This window comes from Pelobates fuscus, chromosome 8 (assembly GCF_036172605.1).
Source record: "Pelobates fuscus isolate aPelFus1 chromosome 8, aPelFus1.pri, whole genome shotgun sequence".
NCBI classification, from domain to species: domain Eukaryota; kingdom Metazoa; phylum Chordata; class Amphibia; order Anura; family Pelobatidae; genus Pelobates; species Pelobates fuscus.
In genome coordinates, this window is record NC_086324.1 from 110,642,081 (window position 1) to 110,660,864 (window position 18,784).

At 43.5% G+C, this 18,784-nt stretch overlaps 1 protein-coding gene across 1 annotated transcript in view; it reads right to left on the bottom strand.

Moving 5' to 3' along the window:
* Nucleotides 1-11,297: 11,297 nt before the first annotated feature.
* Nucleotides 11,298-18,784, bottom strand: part of PMM2 (phosphomannomutase 2) — a 366,613-nt gene continuing 359,126 nt past the window's right edge. Inside the window, exon 8 of the mRNA XM_063428823.1 lies at nt 11,298-11,416. Coding sequence (XP_063284893.1) covers nt 11,312-11,416 — 105 coding nt within the window. The 3' untranslated portion in view covers nt 11,298-11,311. The remainder of the gene's footprint in view (nt 11,417-18,784) is intronic.

The window sequence follows — 18,784 nt, forward strand, 5'->3', positions numbered from 1 at the left end:
GGGTCCTGTGTAAATAGCCCTAGCCGGACACCGGTGTCTTGTCTAGACTAGCGTTCTAGGGTGTATATTACGTTCGCTAGGTCGGAGGGACCGGGAGACTAAGCGGCGCCTGTGTAAATTCGGTTCGCTAGCTCTCAACCTATCTTGGCTAAGTGGGAAGGCGTGTAAATTTGGAACCCACTAGATTTTTGATAGTAATCGACTAAGAGGCGCCTGTGTAAATTCGGTCCTCTAGCTCGCTATATGTGGTGCTTGGGCAGTGTGGCTAACCAAAACGGGTGTATATAGTTTTAGGTAGTCCATCAAGGTACTGGCCAATAGTTTAGTTGGGAATTGTAAATGTGATAAAGATTGTTTAGTAAAGTGTATATCTTGTTAGATAGCGCGAGCTCAGCCGTCTAGCGAGAGTGTTAATAGTGTGTTGCTGTATTATAGTGCACGGTACCATAACCCTGTATATTTACTGACACTGTATATAAGTACTAATCATTGTCGTCCATTGCATGTTTAACACCATAACCACTAATAATTGTATTGTGACCTTAACTTGTGCTTTGACCTATGCTAACCGTACTGTAACCGCTATTTGTAAAAGACGATGTTACTGGGGTGTGTTATAGACGGGTAATTCGTATATAGAGAATTATAGCGTGGGTGACTGTATAGTTTCGCCAAAGGGCATAATATTGATTATTTAGTGACTGGTGTAACAGCTGTGTGTGTACGGGAATTCCCTGAGTGTTTATTGTGTTATTGTATACGTTTCACTTGGTAACTGTACCACGTGGTGCTGTTGCCAGAGGAAACGGGTGTGACTGTTGAATAGTACGCGTGCATAGTATTCGTTGTCAACGACGTTCCATTGATAAGTATGGGCGCGTCGCAGTCAACGATTCCGGATCCCTTAGGTTGTATGGTGAAGAATTTTAAAAAGGGATTCAAGATATGTGATTTTGGGGTTAAAATGTCTCCTGTACGTTTGGTCACTTTGTGTACTAGGGAGTGGCCTACTTTGGTTGCGGCATGGCCGCCACGTGGCAGTTTGGATCCAACTCTGGTACAGCGCTTACACGTGGCTGTATCGGGTAGGCCTGAACTTTACGGCCAGTTTCCTTATATTGATTGTTGGAGACAGGCCGTAAATGACTCGCCAAAATGGCTCCAGACATGCCACGAGGAGCAATGTCGCCTCATGGTAGCTAGGACTTGTTTGTCCACTAGGACTGGTGTTAGGCCCATTTTGGACACGCCCCCTGAGTCCGAGATCCCTTTGCCGCCCCCTTACTTTCCGTTAAGAGGAAGTGACGCAAATGCAGGAAGTCCTGCAACCCTTCCCTCATTGTCCTCATCCACTTCCGCTTCCTCCTCCAGTACAGAATCCACCCCCTCTCGTACTAAATCTCCCCTTCCGGAATCAGAACCAACCCCCATTAAATCCGAATATCCTGATTTGGCGCCACTTCAGACTTCCGGTCAAGCTTCATCTAGCTCGACTCGAAGTGTTTTATTTACAACCTTTTCCCAAAACCAAGCTCCCACATCTCCATACCCTATTTCTCCCCGACTGGAACCTATGACTGACGCCCCTCCACGTAGCCCCATACAGACCCGACAACTGACCGGTGCCCAACAATTAAAACACTATCAGATGCCTCTTCGTCTGAATCCTGGGTCAGCCTATATCGATGCCGCAGGCCAAATGGCACATGCTGACCCGGTCTTTGTATATGTCCCGTTCACGACAACCGATCTCTTAAATTGGAAGACCCACAATTCCTCGTATACTGAGAAACCACAAGCTATGACTGATCTGTTCACCTCAATAGTACAGACACATAACCCGACATGGGCTGATTGCCAGCAGTTATTAATGACTTTATTCAACAATGAGGAAAGGACAAGAATTAATCAAGCGGCCATTAAAGCACTAGAGGATAAAGCCCGTACTTTAAACCAAGCCAATCCATCAGCATGGGCCGCAACACATTATCCCAACACCGATCCCGATTGGAATGTAAATGGTGCTGATATGGTTCAACTCAGAGCCTATAGAGACGCTATAATTGCTGGCATGAAAGCTGGAGGAAAGAAAGCCATTAATATGTCGAAGACAGTTGAGGTGATTCAGAAAAGCGATGAAGCGCCCAGTGTCTTTTATGACCGATTATTGGAGGCGTACCGCTTGTATACCCCCTTTAATCCGGAAGACGCAGATAATTCCCGAATGGTGAACTCCGCCTTTGTCAGCCAAGCTTACGGAGATATTAAGCGCAAGCTACAAAAGTTAGAAGGGTTTGCAGGTATGTCTATCACCCAACTAATGGAGGTAGCGAATAAGGTGTATATGAACAGGGAAACAGAAAGTAAGAAAGAAGAAGAGCGCAAGATGCGTAGAAAGGCAGACATGCTAGCGGTAGCGATCGCAGGCGTAGATAGACGGGGCCCAGATAGAGGCGATAGTAGATGGAGTAGGGAGCCCTTGAGTAGGAATCAGTGCGCGAATTGCAAGGAAGAAGGGCATTGGAGGAACGAATGTCCACAAAGAGAGCAGTATGAGAGAGACCAACCCAGGGCAGGTTACGGAAACTTTAGAGGCAGAGCGAGAGGTAGAGGAGGCCCCGGAGGGAGTAATGGTAATAGAGGGAGTAATGGGAACAGAGGAAGTGTTAGGGAAGATAGGTATATCCCAGCAGCGCAAAGGTCCCGCGATAGAGAAGGCAGGGACTTTGTAGGATTGGCTGACACGGTCATGGAGGACTATTGATACCGACCGGGCTCCATCCCCCTTGGTCGAGCGGAGCCTATGGTCGATGTATCAATAGGGGGGAAAAGGAGTGCGTTCATGATCGACACTGGTGCTGAACATTCAGTGGTGACTAATCTAGTTGCTCCTCCATCTGGAAGGACTATTACTGTAATAGGAGCAACTGGAAGAAGTGCTGAAAAACCGGTTCTTAAAAGTCGACTCTGTACATTGGGAGGCCACGTAGTAAAACATCAATTCCTTTATATGCCTGAATGTCCAGTCCAATTGCTGGGACGTGATATGCTATCAAAATTACAAGCGCAGATTACGTTCCTACCAAATGGAACAACATCCTTAAAGTTTAATGGACCTTCAGGTATCATGACATTATCCGTACCAAAGGAAGAAGAGTGGCGACTTTATACAGCGTTGACTTGCCAAAACCCTAGGAGTGATGAGTCATTATTCAACATACCAGGAGTTTGGGCAGAGAACAACCCACCAGGACTGGCCCGCAATATTCCACCTATAAAAATTGAACTAAAACTTGGGGTTTATCCAGTGAGCCTAAGACAATATCACATCCCGCAGAAGGCTAAGAAGAACATCCAATCTTATCTGGATAAGTTCATACGGTATGGTATCCTAAAATTCTGTACTTCCCCCTGGAACACCCCATTGCTGCCTGTTCAAAAGCCCGGTACAGATGAGTATCGACCTGTGCAGGACTTGAGAGCAGTCAATGATGCGGTTGTTAGTATACATCCAGTTGTACCCAATCCATATAACCTGCTTGCTTTAATTCCGGGCGGGGCTACTTACTTTACAGTCTTAGACCTCAAAGATGCCTTCTTTTGCCTCCGAATTGCCGCAGAAAGTCAATGTATTTTCGCTTTCCAATGGGAGAACGCTGTAACGGGCTCAAAACGCCAAATGACTTGGACAAGACTGCCCCAAAGGTTTAAAAATTCACCTACCCTATTTGGTTCAGCTCTAAGTCAAGATCTACTGGATTTCGAGTCCATCCCAGGAGAGTGTGTATTGTTACAATATGTAGATGACTTGTTGATAGCAGCAGTTACAAAAGAAATCTGTCAGCAAGCAACGCACGATCTACTACACATTCTCTGGAAGGCAGGATACAAGGTGTCTAGAAAGAAGGCTCAGTTGTGTTTGCCAACTGTCAAATATCTGGGATTCCATATCTCTGAAGGTCAAAGAATTATGGGGCCAGAGAGAAAAGAAGCTGTGTGCCAAATACCGATACCCAAGAATAGAAGACAAGTGCGAGAATTCTTGGGGGCAGCAGGCTTCTGTAGGATATGGATTCCCAGCTACGCGATACTGGCAAAACCTCTGTATGCAGCTATCAAAGGTACAGAGCACGACCCCTTCTTATGGACCCAAGAACAGCAAACGGCATTTGAAGATGTGAAGAAGGCTTTGATGAGTGCCCCAGCATTAGGTCTACCTGATCATACACGACCATTCTACCTGTATGTACATGAGCAAAGAAGAATGGCTGTGGGAGTATTGACACAGTACTTGGGATCATGGCAAAGACCTGTTGCCTACATGTCTAAGCAATTGGATGCAGTGGCCAGCGGACTTCCACCTTGTCTAAGAGCCGTAGCTGCAGCCGCCCTGCTAGTAGCTGAAGCTGATAAACTCACTCTGGGTCAAGAACTTTATGTACGAGTCCCACATGCAGTACAGACGTTGTTGGATTACAAAGGAAATCATTGGTTTAGTAACAGCCGTATGACCAAGTATCAAGCAATGTTGTGTGAAAACCCAAGAGTGCATTTAGAGACTGTAAATACCTTAAATCCAGCTACCCTTTTGCCACAACCTACTGAAAGTCAACATGATTGTTTGGAAGTAATGGATGAAGTATTTTCAAGTAGACCAGATCTTCGTGACTTTCCCATCCAGAACCCCAATGTTCAATATTACACCGACGGCAGTAGTTATGTGAAAGAAGGGATCCGCTATGCAGGATATGCAGTAACAACAATAGACAAGGTGATAGAAGCTCGGCCACTGGCGAAAGGAACATCAGCACAAAAGGCAGAATTGATAGCACTGACACGAGCGTTACAATTGGCTGAAGGTTTAAGAGTGAACATCTACACGGACTTCAAATATGCGTTTTTAACCACTCATGCCCACGAAGCTTTGTATAAAGAAAGAGGACTACTGAATTCAGAAGGCAAATAAATCAAGTACGCAGCTGAAATCCTACAACTATTGGAAGCAGTGTGGGAGCCGAAAGAAGTCGGTATCATACATTGTCGAGCGCATCTGAGAGGAGATGGTGATGTAACCAAAGGAAATCGGATGGCAGATAGTGCAGCTAAGCGTGCTGCTGAATCAGGAAGACAGGAGTATGTGGGGCATATAGCTGCTCTTATACCAACTCCACTGTCCCAATGGACTCCAGTTTATACAGCTCAAGAAGAGGAGTGGTTAAAGACTGAACAAGGAAAGTATTTGGAGAACAAGTGGTATCAGCTAGAAGATGGAAGAATAGTCATACCAGCATCACTAGCGGTAGAAATTGTCCAAAATTATCACAACGGGACACATTCTGGGAGAGACAGTACAGAAGAATCTCTCAGAAAACATTTCTACATATCAAGATTGTCCAACTTGACTCAGGCCATTGTACGAAGATGTGTAACGTGTGCTAAAAATAATGCAAGACAAGGACCAGTAAAGCCACCAGGAGTCCAGTTTATGGGGGGACTCCCCATGTCCGATTTACAAATTGACTTTACAGTGATGCCTAAATCGGGTGGACATCGTTACCTGCTGGTAATTGTGTGCACCTATTCAGGCTGGGTAGAAGCATGTCCTACTCGTACAGAGAAAGCAGGAGAAGTTGTGAGATTCCTGCTACGAGAAATAATACCCCGATATGGACTACCCTGTTCTATAGGATCGGACAATGGTCCAGCTTTTGTTCACCAGTGCCTACAGCAACTGACTCATATGCTTGGTATAAAGTGGAGGCTTCATACGGCATATAGACCCCAGAGTTCTGGTAAGGTAGAGAGAATGAATAGAACTATTAAGAATCAGTTGGCTAAAATGTGTCAGGAAACCCAACTTAAGTGGAACGTTCTCTTACCCATAGCTTTATTGCGAATCCGCAGTACCCCTACCAGAAGGATGGGCCTCTCTCCTTTTGAAATCATGTATGGGCGACCACCTCCCGTACTTGGTAACTTAAGGGGGGACTTGAGTCAGTTGGGAGAAGGAATTACCCGGCAGCAGGTTGTAGAGTTGGGTAAGACTATGGAGGAGGTACAGAAATGGGTACAAGATAGATTACCTGTGAATATTTATCCCCCAGTTCATAGTTACCACCCAGGAGACCAAGTGTGGATTAAAGAGTGGAATAATGTACCGTTAGGGCCCAAGTGGAGAGGTCCTTATGTTGTTCTTTTGTCTACCCCTACAGCGATAAAAGTAGCCGAAGTGACTCCGTGGATACATCACTCCAGGGTTAAACCAGCAGCAGTCGATTCTTGGCAAGTTACAGCAGATCCAGAGAATCCCTGCAAGATCCGGTTAAAACGCACTACTCAGTCGGAGTAACGAGGAACTATTGTGGATTACAAATTTTATTATTTTTGGGATTTGGTGCGTGAGTGAGAAGGCCATAATAAAGCCTGTCCGCCCACCGACGTATAGTTTATAAGCCAGGGAAAGTCTCGAAGGGACTCCTGTGAAGACGAGCAGAACTCCATTCCCTGCAGCCCTTACATCCTGGAAGCTGAGGTGCCTTCGCACGGACGAAGACTGAGGATGACGGCGAAAGATGTGTTGATGATAGTGTTTATTTATGTGTATTTTTATATTCAGGAAGGTAGAGGTACCGACACTCCTAGCTGTGAGGTATGCATTAAGACTACGAGAACAGGTAACCATATTTCCCAAACCCTAATTTGGCATTCACAATATGAGTGTAAAGGAGATGTATCGAGATGTAGATACCTAAATATAGACTATAGTGTGTGCCATTTAGGAGTAGGAGAACCTAAGTGCTTCAGTCCAGAGTATCAACCCCGTACAATTTGGTTGACTCTCAGGAATGGAGATCCTCAGGGGACCCTAATTAATAAGACAGTGTTAGAATCCGTACATTCTTCGGGTGTTCTGCTATTTGATGCGTGTAAAGCGATATCAAGTGGTAGAAAGCCGTGGAATGTATGTGGGGATCTTAGATGGGAGAGGACGTATGGGTCTAATGATAAATATATTTGTCCCAGTAGTAAAAATAAATATGTGAGTCCTAGATGCCCGAATAAAGACTATAACTTTTGCCCATATTGGTCTTGTGTGGGGTGGGCGACTTGGGGACAGACAGTAGACAAAGACATGATAGTGACTAAGTTGCCTACCAGCCCATATTGTAAGTCTATGGAATGCAATCCCATCCATATACTTATAAATAACCCCGATAAGTTCTTAGACAAGTATGGCAATTTATTTGGGTTTCAGATATACGGGACGGATTTAGATCCTGGGACAGTATTGTTTATAGGGATAGAGACTGATACAGTATCCTCCCAAACTCATCAAGTATACCATTCCTTTTATGAAGAGATGAGTATAGATAATAAGATCCCCCATAATGCTAAAAACCTGTTCATTGATTTAGCCGAAAGTATTGCCGGTAGTCTTAATGTTACCAACTGCTATGTGTGTGGAGGTACTAACATGGGAGACCAATGGCCTTGGGAAGCAAAGGAGGTAATGTCCGGTTCTGAGGCAGTTGACCAACTAATATCTACACAAGCCGATTATCATATGAGTGTTAGAGGTAAATCTGAGTGGAGATTAAAGACCTCCATCATAGGTTATGTTTGCATAGCAAGGAAAGGAATAATGTATAACACTTCTGTAGGAGAATTAACTTGTCTAGGGCAAAAAGCTTATGATGATGATACAAAGAATACAACTTGGTGGTCGGCTTAAAATGTCTCAGAACCATCTAACCCGTTTGCTAGATACGCCAATTTAAAGGATGTGTGGTTTGATTTATCCATCACATCTACCTGGAGAGCCCCAGCAAATTTGTACTGGATCTGTGGTAAGAAAGCCTATTCGGAGTTGCCACAGGACTGGGAAGGGGCATGTGTGTTGGGTATGCTCAAACCATCCTTCTTCTTGTTACCGATTGAAACAGGTGAGACTTTAGGTGTTAAAGTGTATGATGTGAATCATAGGAAGAAAAGGGGACCCATAGAGATAGGCGCCTGGGAAGATGATGAATGGCCTCCCCAGCGTATCATAGATTATTATGGGCCAGCCACGTGGGCAGAAGATGGTACCTTTGGTTATAGAACCCCTATTTATATGCTCAACCGTATTATAAGATTACAGGCGGTGGTTGAGATTATTACTAACGAAACATCACAAGCGCTCAATCTTCTAGCGAAGCATAATACCAGGATGAGGACAGCAGTCTACCAAAATAGATTAGCCTTGGATTACCTTTTGGCAGTAGAGGGAGGTGTATGTGGGAAGTTTAACCTGAGCAATTGCTGTCTTCAAATAGATGACGAAGGGCAAGCAATAGCTGAGCTTACTAGCCATATGGTTAAACTAGCGCATGTGCCTACTCAGGTATGGAAAGGGTATAATCCAAGCAGTTGGTTTGGTAGCTGGTATGAGTGGTTTGGAGGGCTTAAGGCAGTGGTAGGTGGAGTCCTACTGATTTTAATGTTGTGTCTACTCCTGCCGTGTCTTATACCCTTAGTAGTTAGGTCTGTGCAAAGCCTGATAGAAAATATAGCAGAGAGGAAGGCTGCTGCACAGATAATGGCAATTTATAAGTATAAGGCTCTAGATCAGGGAGAACCAATGCAGGAAGATGAGTGTTAAAGATTCACATCATAAGTTAAGTCTGGTCTGGTTCAAGGTAACTTGCGGTGTATGCAAACTAAGGTTAAGTGATGCCTCAAGTAATTGTGAAATATCAAGAGGCATCAAAGGGGGGAATGTGGTGGAATCTCGGTAAAAATAAATTTAGTAGGCCGAGATTACCACGTGGCATGTGTACGTGCATATGCTGACGTATCGATCAGTTGGTTGCACGAGGCAAGATACGATCAGTAGTGTACGGAGCATGTGCAAGAATACAGGATGTAGTATTCCCCTCCTCCATTGTGCTGGACAAGCCATGCGGTCAAGCAGGAAGTTAATTCTTATTTGTATTGATTGGTCAAGAGAATGTGCGGGTGGAGCTTAATATGGGAGGAGTTATGTGCCTATATAAGGAGCCTGCACTATTGTCCGGGGCTCAGAACTTGTGGTATTTTGGTGACGCTAGTCCCTCTGAGTCCCGATCGGTGATCCAATAAAGAATCTCTTCCTTCCTGAAGAAACCTGTGTCCATCTCTCTGTGCTTCGCTTCCGTCAGTTTCTCCGGTATCACTGCACTCATACACACACTGCACTCATATACACACACTGCACTCATATACACACACTGCACTCATATACACACACTGCACTCCATTCATTATATACCCACTGCATTCATACACACACTGCATACACACACAGCATTCATATACACACTGCATTCATACACACACACACACTGAATATTTATTTACAGTGTGTGTATATAATGAATGCAGTTAATATAACTTGTTTAGGATCTAATTTTATTTAGAAATTTACCAGTAGCTGCTGCATTTTCCACCCTAGTCTTATACTCGAGTCAATAAGTTTTCCCAGTTTTTTGGGGTAAAATTAGGGGCCTCGGCTTATATTCGGGTCGGCTTATACTCGAGTATATACGGTAGTTTTGAAGTGGCCCATCCAACTTCCCTACCTGTGCCTTGAAGACCTGTAATGTATTTTCTCCTTCGCTCTTTGGATCCAGTACGGCTCCTGGGATCATTGCGCATTTTCTACAGGGCTAGTGTCTTTACAGGACGTACAAAGAAGCGGTGCGGAAAAAGCACATTAAGTGTCCCCCCCCCACCCAAACTGGTATATTTAGACAAAATAGGAACCTGCTCCAGTGAAACCCTCCAAAGGGCATGCCAGTCCTGCTTGGGCCAAGCGCCCATGATTTTATTATTTTCCTGACTCTATACTTTTTAAAGGATTCAGGTGTGAAAAACACTGATTTAAAAGCAGACCCGAAACCTATCCTGCCGAATGGGGCAGATTCAGTCAGGACAGAATTTTGACCTAATTTGATTTTAGTAATTCAATCAGAATTTTATCTTTTTCACAAAATGTTGTGCATCTGGGCAACATTTGGTGTATAGTGAATAACCCTTCATGTGTTTTTCCTTTATGTGTTTTCCTGCATCTGAGGAGGTTTAGATCAAATTATTCCATATGCCCCTATTTGGGTATGCTGGAGTGGTTAGGATCTGGTGTTTGGTTAATGTTGGTCCTATATGTTCCAACCAGAGATAACTTTTTATCTTCCCTGTTGGCCCATCGCCAAATCCCCCTCACTCCCCCCCTCACACTTCCAGTTTGCCTGCAGCCAGTCCAGGCCCCTGACATGATGCGATTTCTGCCTGTTCTTGTCCATGAGTTGCAAAGGAGGCCAGGATTTGTGACTAAAGAGCCCCATGTACCATCCCAGTGACATGCACATTTTAAATGTTAGATGATTTATAATCCTAATGCCACAATTTTTTTTTAAACAGTCTTCTGTCATTTTCAACAGTTTCTTGCTATTATTTCCTTCTGACCCCATCCCTAGCAAGACCTTTTACTTAAAAAAATGTTTTTCAGTGGGTCTGAACTATAATCTACCTACAAAGAGGCTCATGGTTCGTTAATATACTCTTCAAGGTAGATTCAGGTAACATAACCTTTTCCCCCACTTGGATTCTTGTATCCTATAAAGCTTTTGCATACCTATGCATCTATATTGCGTTCCTTATGATAAATTATAATTTTTCTTTTGGATCATGTTTGACTCTTATATACCAGATATGTTTACATTGTTTTACTGATGGCAATGATGTAATTTATTGAAAACTTTACATCTTATTTGCTGAAAACAAAAAAGTAAATGATTTACGCACAGAACTGCTCAGCAGAATCTCCCAATCTTCTCCTAGCACCAAGACGTTCAGCTGATTTCAAGAGCAATCTGCACCTTTATTAATCTGCAAATAACCCTGGTAGTCAAGCCGACAGGCAGTAGGGCTTCCACATCTACTCTGTTTGAACTATTGTGATGAAGAGGATTTTGCAATCAATGACAGTCTCCAGGGCAGAGTGGTGGAGAGGTGAGAGGGACTTGCTGCTGGATAAAAAGGTAAGCTACATTACAATTTTAAGGTATTGGGGGGCACCTGGTAATTACAAGGTTAAAGGAACACTTAAAATGTTAAAGCTGTATATATATTTTTTTAATGGGGTGTTCTTTTAATTTATAGCTCTAAACGCATACCCTATAAACCCCCCCACACACAAAAAAACAATGTCTTAGAGACTTAAAATATGTAAATTTGTTTAAATGTATACAACAGCTCATTTCAACATAAACACCAAACACTAAAGAATGAATGTTTATTGAAAAAATAATTCTTTACAGAGTCTCATTGTGTCACTGGGAGATGTCACAGAATATCCAATTGTTCTTGGATCAGTGTAGATTTCGTAGTCATTTCCTCCCTACAAACAAAGAATATAAAATACATTAAAAGCATTATTATTTTACACGTGATTTAAATTACTCTGGCCAACTAAGAGTAAAAGCAAAATATACTACTAACACTCTTTACATGATCCTGCATTCACATGCTGTGCTCTAAAAAAAAGAGTTGTTGTTTTTTTAACCTGCCTAAATCAGAGTGCGATATTTGCACCTTTAGAAGATCATTTGATTTGTATGAAAAACATAATATTAAATAAATGTTTTTTCTAAGTTTTGTGTTTTCACTAGAAGTGTAAAAGGAAAACTGTACAGAACTTCCAATATTTCCTTAACCATTATAAATAGATATTGGGTGAGTGCAGGTGGTGCCACAAACAGTATTAGCAAATGATGTGTCAATTACTGTATCCAACAAGCCACTCAATTACAACAAACTGATTACAAGAAAACAATGTCTAAGAAAAATTAAACAATGGCTAAGATAAACAGTTAAAAAAGGCCCACCCCCAAAGGAAAAAATAAACCTCACTAGATATCACCCTCCCAAATAAAAATAAAAATATCTATATTTTTTTAAATTGAGGTATATCTAAAAACAGCTTGCAAAAGAAGCATATCTCGTTTGCAACATTTACAAATCCCCCTTTTCACAGACCAGACTTTCTGTGGCTGTCAAATCACATACTTCCCAGTACAACTCTATGATAAATCTTTGCAAGGCAGATGCACTGGACAATTAGCTGAGTGGAACTAGAGGCAAGGGTGTATAACAAGGTTAAAACAAATGTGCCAATTTATATTGAAATCTGCACCTTTTAAAAAGGACACACTCACGTCAACTAAATATGGATTCTCCCCCCACCTATCCCCGCTGGCCCCTTACCTGAGGAACACAGCCTTTATCCCGGGGATGGAAGCTAGAGATTTTAGGGGCATAGAAAGCACGGGGGTGCAACGTCTATACCAGTGATGGCGAACCTTTTTGAGCCCGAGTGCCCAAACCGCAATACATGCCAACTTTTTTTCCTTAAAGTGCCAACACGGCAATTAAACCCAAATACTGAGGTTTAAGTTTAGAAAAAACAACTCGTACTGTTGTCCGAACTAATAACTTTTGTTTTAAAAGAACACAGAGAGTTCAATTATACAAATTGTAAATAATGATATAAATAGATACAATTAAGCTTATATTCATTAGTATCTCCAACAAATGCAATACATACACACACAGACTGCTGAATACACACACACAGTCTGCTGAATACACATACAGACAGACTGCTGAGTACACACACACCGACTGCTGAGTACACACACACAGTCCGCTGAGTACACACACACAGTCCGCTGAGTACACACACACAGTCCGCTGAGTACACACACACAGTCCGCTGAGTACACACACACAGTCCGCTGAGTACACACACACAGTCCGCTGAATACCGACACACAGTCCGCTGAATACCGACACACAGTCCGCTGAATACCGACACACAGTCCGCTGAATACCGACACACAGTCCGCTGAATACCGACACACAGTCCGCTGAATACCGACACACAGTCCGCTGAATACCGACACACAGTCCGCTGAATACAGACACACAGACTGCTGAATACAGACACACAGACTGCTGAATACAGACACACAGACTGCTGAATACACACACACAGACTGCTGAATACACACACACAGACTGCTGAATACACACACACAGACTGCTGAATACACACACACAGACTGCTGAATACACACACATACTGCATTGAGGTGTGAGGTGCTGTGTGTGTGTATGGGGGTGCTGTGTGGTGTGTGTGTGTGGTATGAGGGGTAATGTGTGTGTGAGAGGGGTGCTGTGCTGTGTGGGGGGGTAGGGGTGCTGTGGGGGGGTAGGGGTGCTGTGGGGGGGTAGTGGTGCTGTGGGGGGTAGGGGTACTGTGTGTGGGGGGGTAAGGGTACTGTGGGGGTAGGGGTACTGCTGGCTGTGGGGTAGGGGTACTGCTGGCTGTGGGGTAGGGGTACTGCTGGCTGTGGGGTAGGGGTACTGCTGGCTGGGAGGTAGGGGTACTGCTGGCTGGGAGGTAGGGGTACTGCTGGCTGGGGGGTAGGGGTACTGCTGGCTGGGGGGTAGGGGTACTGCTGGCTGGGGGGTAGGGGTACTGCTGGCTGGGGGGGTAGGAGTACTGCTGGGGGGGTAGGAGTACTGCTGGGGGGTAGGGGTGCTGTGGGGGGTAGAGGTGCGCTGGGGGGGTAGGGGTACTGCTGGGGGGGCAGGGGTACTGCTGGGGGGGTAGGGGTACTGCTGGGGGGGTAGGGGTACTGCTGGGGGGGTAGGGGTACTGCTGGGGGGTAGGGGTACTGCTGTGGGGGGTAGGGGTACTGCTGGGGGGTAAGGATACTTCTGGGGGGGTAGGAGTGCTGTGTGTCAGTACCCCCCCCTCCTTCTTACCTTTAATGAAGTGGGGGGGGGCACAGCCATACCTGGTGGTCCAGTGGTGGTAAGCACTGCAGGGGGAGGGATCTGTGAAGCAGCTCCCCTGTCCTCCCGCGCAATGCTGTGTGGAGCGTTGCCATGGTAACGCTCGGCAACGCTCCACACAGCATCGCGCGGGAGGACAGGGGAGCTGCTTCACAGATCCCTCCCCCTGCCTCCCGACACGGAAGCAGAGTAGGCGCCTGCCCAAAACAGGCAGGCAGGTGCCTACTCTGCATTGATGGTGAACCTATGGCTGCGTGCCCACAGAGAGGGCCCGGCGTGCCACCTGTGGCACGCGTGCCATAGTTTCGCCATCACTGGTCTATACCTTTATATAAGGGTGGCTCGCTTATATAATTTGAGGAATTGAAAACCAGGGCTACTATACACCCCTCTGATTTTTTTTTAGATACCTCCAGCTTAGGGACTATGCCCAAAGCCCAGCGATTAAAAAGAGTGCACTACCCCCACCTACATTCTTCGAAAGAATGCGCATTAAAGAACAATTCCCGAAAGGCCTAATTACCAATCTGTATGCACACTTAAGTACGAACACATCAGAATGGGGGGAGCTCACGTATATAACCCAATGGTAAGCGGACCTAAATAAGGAACTGGAGGGCGTTGAATGGCAAGAGATCTTGGAGGCCGCTGCCATTTCCTCTATATGTGTCTCCATGCAGGAACAGGCTTCTAAGACTATGTTCAGGTGGTACGCTACCCCGGCGAAACTTTGTAGAATGAATAACATTTCTACAGATTTGTGTTGGAGAGGATGTAGCCAAAAAGGGACCTATATACACATGTGGTGGGATTGTCCAGAGGCACAAAAATATTGGAAACAGGTCTATGGATGACTGGTCCAGAATGGAACAGAATCTAATACACAAAGTGAACTTGGCAGGCAGGAGGGCCTTAGCTCAAGTATGGCTACAGAGAGAGACTCCCCCACTCAATATGGTGATACAAAAGATCAAAGATACACTTATCATGGATAAGTTAACCTGCTCGGGTCAGGGGTACTATTAAGAAATTTGAAAAGGTCTGGGGCCCGTGGATAGCGGAGTGGGTGATTAGGAGATGGGTGGGATGGGCTCATTCCCCCAATACCCCTGTCTCTTTAACAAGCTACTGAGATCGACAAAAACACTAAATCTAATCTCCTATGGTGGGACTTTAAGGATCCCACCGGGAGGTTTGCAGGGTACAGCCTGCCCCATGGGCGCTATGATACTCGTTAACATATGCGGTTAAACAGCGACTAGACCACCTAGACTAGCTTGTACCATCATTGGAGATTCCCTGTAACACCCCCCCCCCCCCATGCTCCCCCCCCCTTTTCCTCCCCTTCCTTTTTTCTCCTCCCTCTATCCTTTTTCCTTTCTTTTTCTTTTTACTTAAAGGTTTATCTTCCACCTTTCCTATCTATTAATATCTTTTTCTCTAAGTCTGACTGACATCTAAACCTCGACCAATTCGCTAGCTAAAGCCTTGCACTAGCTGTGGTGAGACACAGGATGCAGGCAGGTTAAACACGGTTAGAATGGCAATGCAACACTGGCGATTCTGTACGCTAGAGTCCACTGATATTGCTATCCTGTCAGCGCATCATATAGGTCAATGAATCTGGGCACCTTGTATGAATAACAAGTATACTATAGTCAGTCAGGATCTTTTGTTTTATCTCATTTAAAAACCGGGTGGGACACCATCGATGTATGGACTCTCACAGTCAACAAGCAACCGTCCGCTAAATTGCTTACAGTTGGTTCTATGAAACTACACACATACTTGCCTCATACTAATGTTGATATGTGTTAGTGGTAATGTCTACATTTCTATTGTATTGTATATTTCATTGTGGTGTCTGACCTTGAAATAAATAAAGAATTTAAAAAATAAAATAAAAAGGACACACTTTACACATTAAGCACTTCAGTACTTGCTAAACTACTCCACACACATAGACTGGCCTCCAACCTCTTGCCATTTTTGCTGACCAATTCATACAGCCTGTAGAGATGGGCAGTTTATATATTAAAGGGGCACTATAGTCACCAAAACAACTTTAGCTTAATAAAGCAGTTTTTGTGTATAGATTATTCCTCTGAAGTTACACTGCTCAGTCCAAAGCTGTTTAGGACTTAAATCACTTTTGGTTTTAATTATACAGCCCTAGCCACACCTCCCCTGGCTGTGACTGACACAAACTACATGAAAATAAAATGGTTTCATTATTAATCAGATGTGACTTACTTTAAAAGTTTGTTTTATTTCCTGCTCTGTGAATTGAACTTTAATTACATACAGTGGCTTCTGCAAGGCCTAGCAAGCTATTAGCAGAGCAGAAAATAACAACCTCTAAATTAAACAAAATTTGCAATAAAGGAAGTGTAAACATTAGATGACTTTTTACATGAAGTGTTTAGGAAGACTGTGTAAGTCACATGCAGTTTGAGGACTTGCAACTATCCTTTTATCATGACCTGACAAGGGCCATACTCTAATTATGCAAACCTCTAAGCCTATTTACAAGCTGAATGAGTTCCACATGGGTAGTCTATAGGTGTGGGGATACCAAGATTCCTCATAATTACCCACAATGGAACTGTACATGAAATCACCTTAGGGGCTGAAGCGCATGCACTTCTCTCAATGTTGGGTCTCACGGAAATTAACTCTACCACATCTCTACAGACCACTATCCAGTTTTGAGACCCTGCAACTGTCGTGTCATTTGTTCCAAGAGCCGCAATGGAGCCTTCCTCGGTTCCATAACTGAAGTCAGTAAAGAAAAGACTACTCTTGTTAAGCTGAGTACCGCACGGCTACTAACAGTTTGTTTTCATAAATTTAATTTTCTCTCTAGTAGATTGTCTTTTGCTGTTTTAATTGGTTACACATTTAACCTGTCGTAGGCAACCCTATGTACGGTTAATTTTATACATGCTCCAAGAGGGTCTCCGGCTACTTAACAAGAGAAATTAACGCTATCCCCTTTTTATTTATTTAATTGCAGTATTGGCTATACTGGACCAGAATATTCTGAGTACTGCAGTGTGCAGTTCTGGTCCAGTATAGCCAATACTGCAATAAAAATACCCCTAACCAAAGGGGCAGCAGGGGGGATAGCTTAATTTTTCTTGTTAAGTAGCCTCAGACTCTCTTGGCAGTACCGCACCTGCTACTAAAGATTTTTCACAGCATTACCTACTCCATCACCTTCATGAATCCATTATCTTTAATAACTATATACACAATCTATCATAGAACACTTGAATCATCTTACCTTGTAACAAACATTCCCAGTAACCTAGTATAACTTGTTCACAGTAGACTATTTGTTCTCAGCTTAGGATTTGACAAATGTGTACAATACTTATTTTAAGCAGTTTGATTTAATTTTCCACACGTCTCGTAAGTTCACACACTTGAAAAATATAAAAAGTGTTTGTTAGCTATGTCTTGATGGATATGTCTCTTATACTAATGTATTTCTCTGTGCACAACCAAAATAAAGAATTAAAACCAAAAAAACTAAATTGAGATTTGGTTCTAGACTCGTACACAACTACCCTATGGGCATATTTCAGCAACAGACTTGTGCTTGACTAAGTATTTAGTTAGTTTATTGCTAATAGTGGATCTTTACAGACATTAAGAATATTTGAAGGATACACAATGGTTCCAAGTACTTTTTTGTAAACTCAAACAAAGCAGCAATAGGAAAAACATGGTATTGGGAGACAGAAAGGGGGAGGGGGAGTAACTGAGGATGTTACCTTCCTGCAGGGATGCCCCTAAGACTACTTGGAAGTACAAAGAACATAGAAGAAGGATGCCACCACCAATGGTACCCTCGTAAACTGCTGTTCGTTGAATGCTTAATTTCTACATCATTGTTTATTACCATCAGTGGTCTATACTAAATAAGGAATGAGACCCTGCCTGCGAACATGATACTTAATGTTACTGAATGGTCTGATTTTTGCAATTTTTTTTCCCCAATAAAAATGTTTATTTAAAAAAATATGTAGCTAAACAACTTTAATTGGAAAAAGGCTGTAGTTCACATAATAAATATATGGGTGCTATCTTAACCCCTTAAGGACCAAACTTCTGGAATAAAATGGAATCATGACGTGTCACACATGTCATGTGTCCTTAAGGGGTTAAAGAGGCATTCCTTAATGCCAAACAACATGTTACTACCGTATATACTCGAGTATAAGCCGACCCGAATATAAGCCGAGGCCCCTAATTTTACCCCAAAAAACTGGGAAAACTTATTGACTCGAGTATAAGACTAGGGTGGGATATGCAGCAGCTACTGGTAAATTTCTAAATAAAATTAGATTAATTGAATATTTATTTATGTATATAATGAATGCAGTGTGTGTGTATGAGTGCAGTGTGTGTGTATGAGTGCAGCGTGTGTGTATGAGTGCAGCGTGTGTGTATGAGTGCAGCGTGTGTGTATGAGTGCAGTGTGTGTGTAATACTTTTTTTTATTATTTTTTATATTATTTAATTATTATTTATTATTTTTATTTTATTTAATTATTTTATTTTATTATTATTTGTTATATTATTTAATTATTATTTTATTTAATTATTTTCTATTTTATTTTATTATAATTTAATTTATTTTCATCCCCCTCCTTGCTTGTTAGCTGGCCAGGGAGGGGGGCTCTCACTCCCTGGTGCCCTGGTGGTCCAGTGGATGTGCTGTGTAGGAGGGGGGCTGGCAGAGCACTTACCTCTCCTGCAGCTCCCTTCTCCTCCGCGCCGGTCTGTGCAGCTCCCTCTGTTAGCTCACACTGTAAGTCTCGCGAGGGCCGCGGGGTCATAGACTTACACTGGGAGCTGACAGAGGTGCTGAACGGACCGGCGCGGAGGAGGAGGGAGC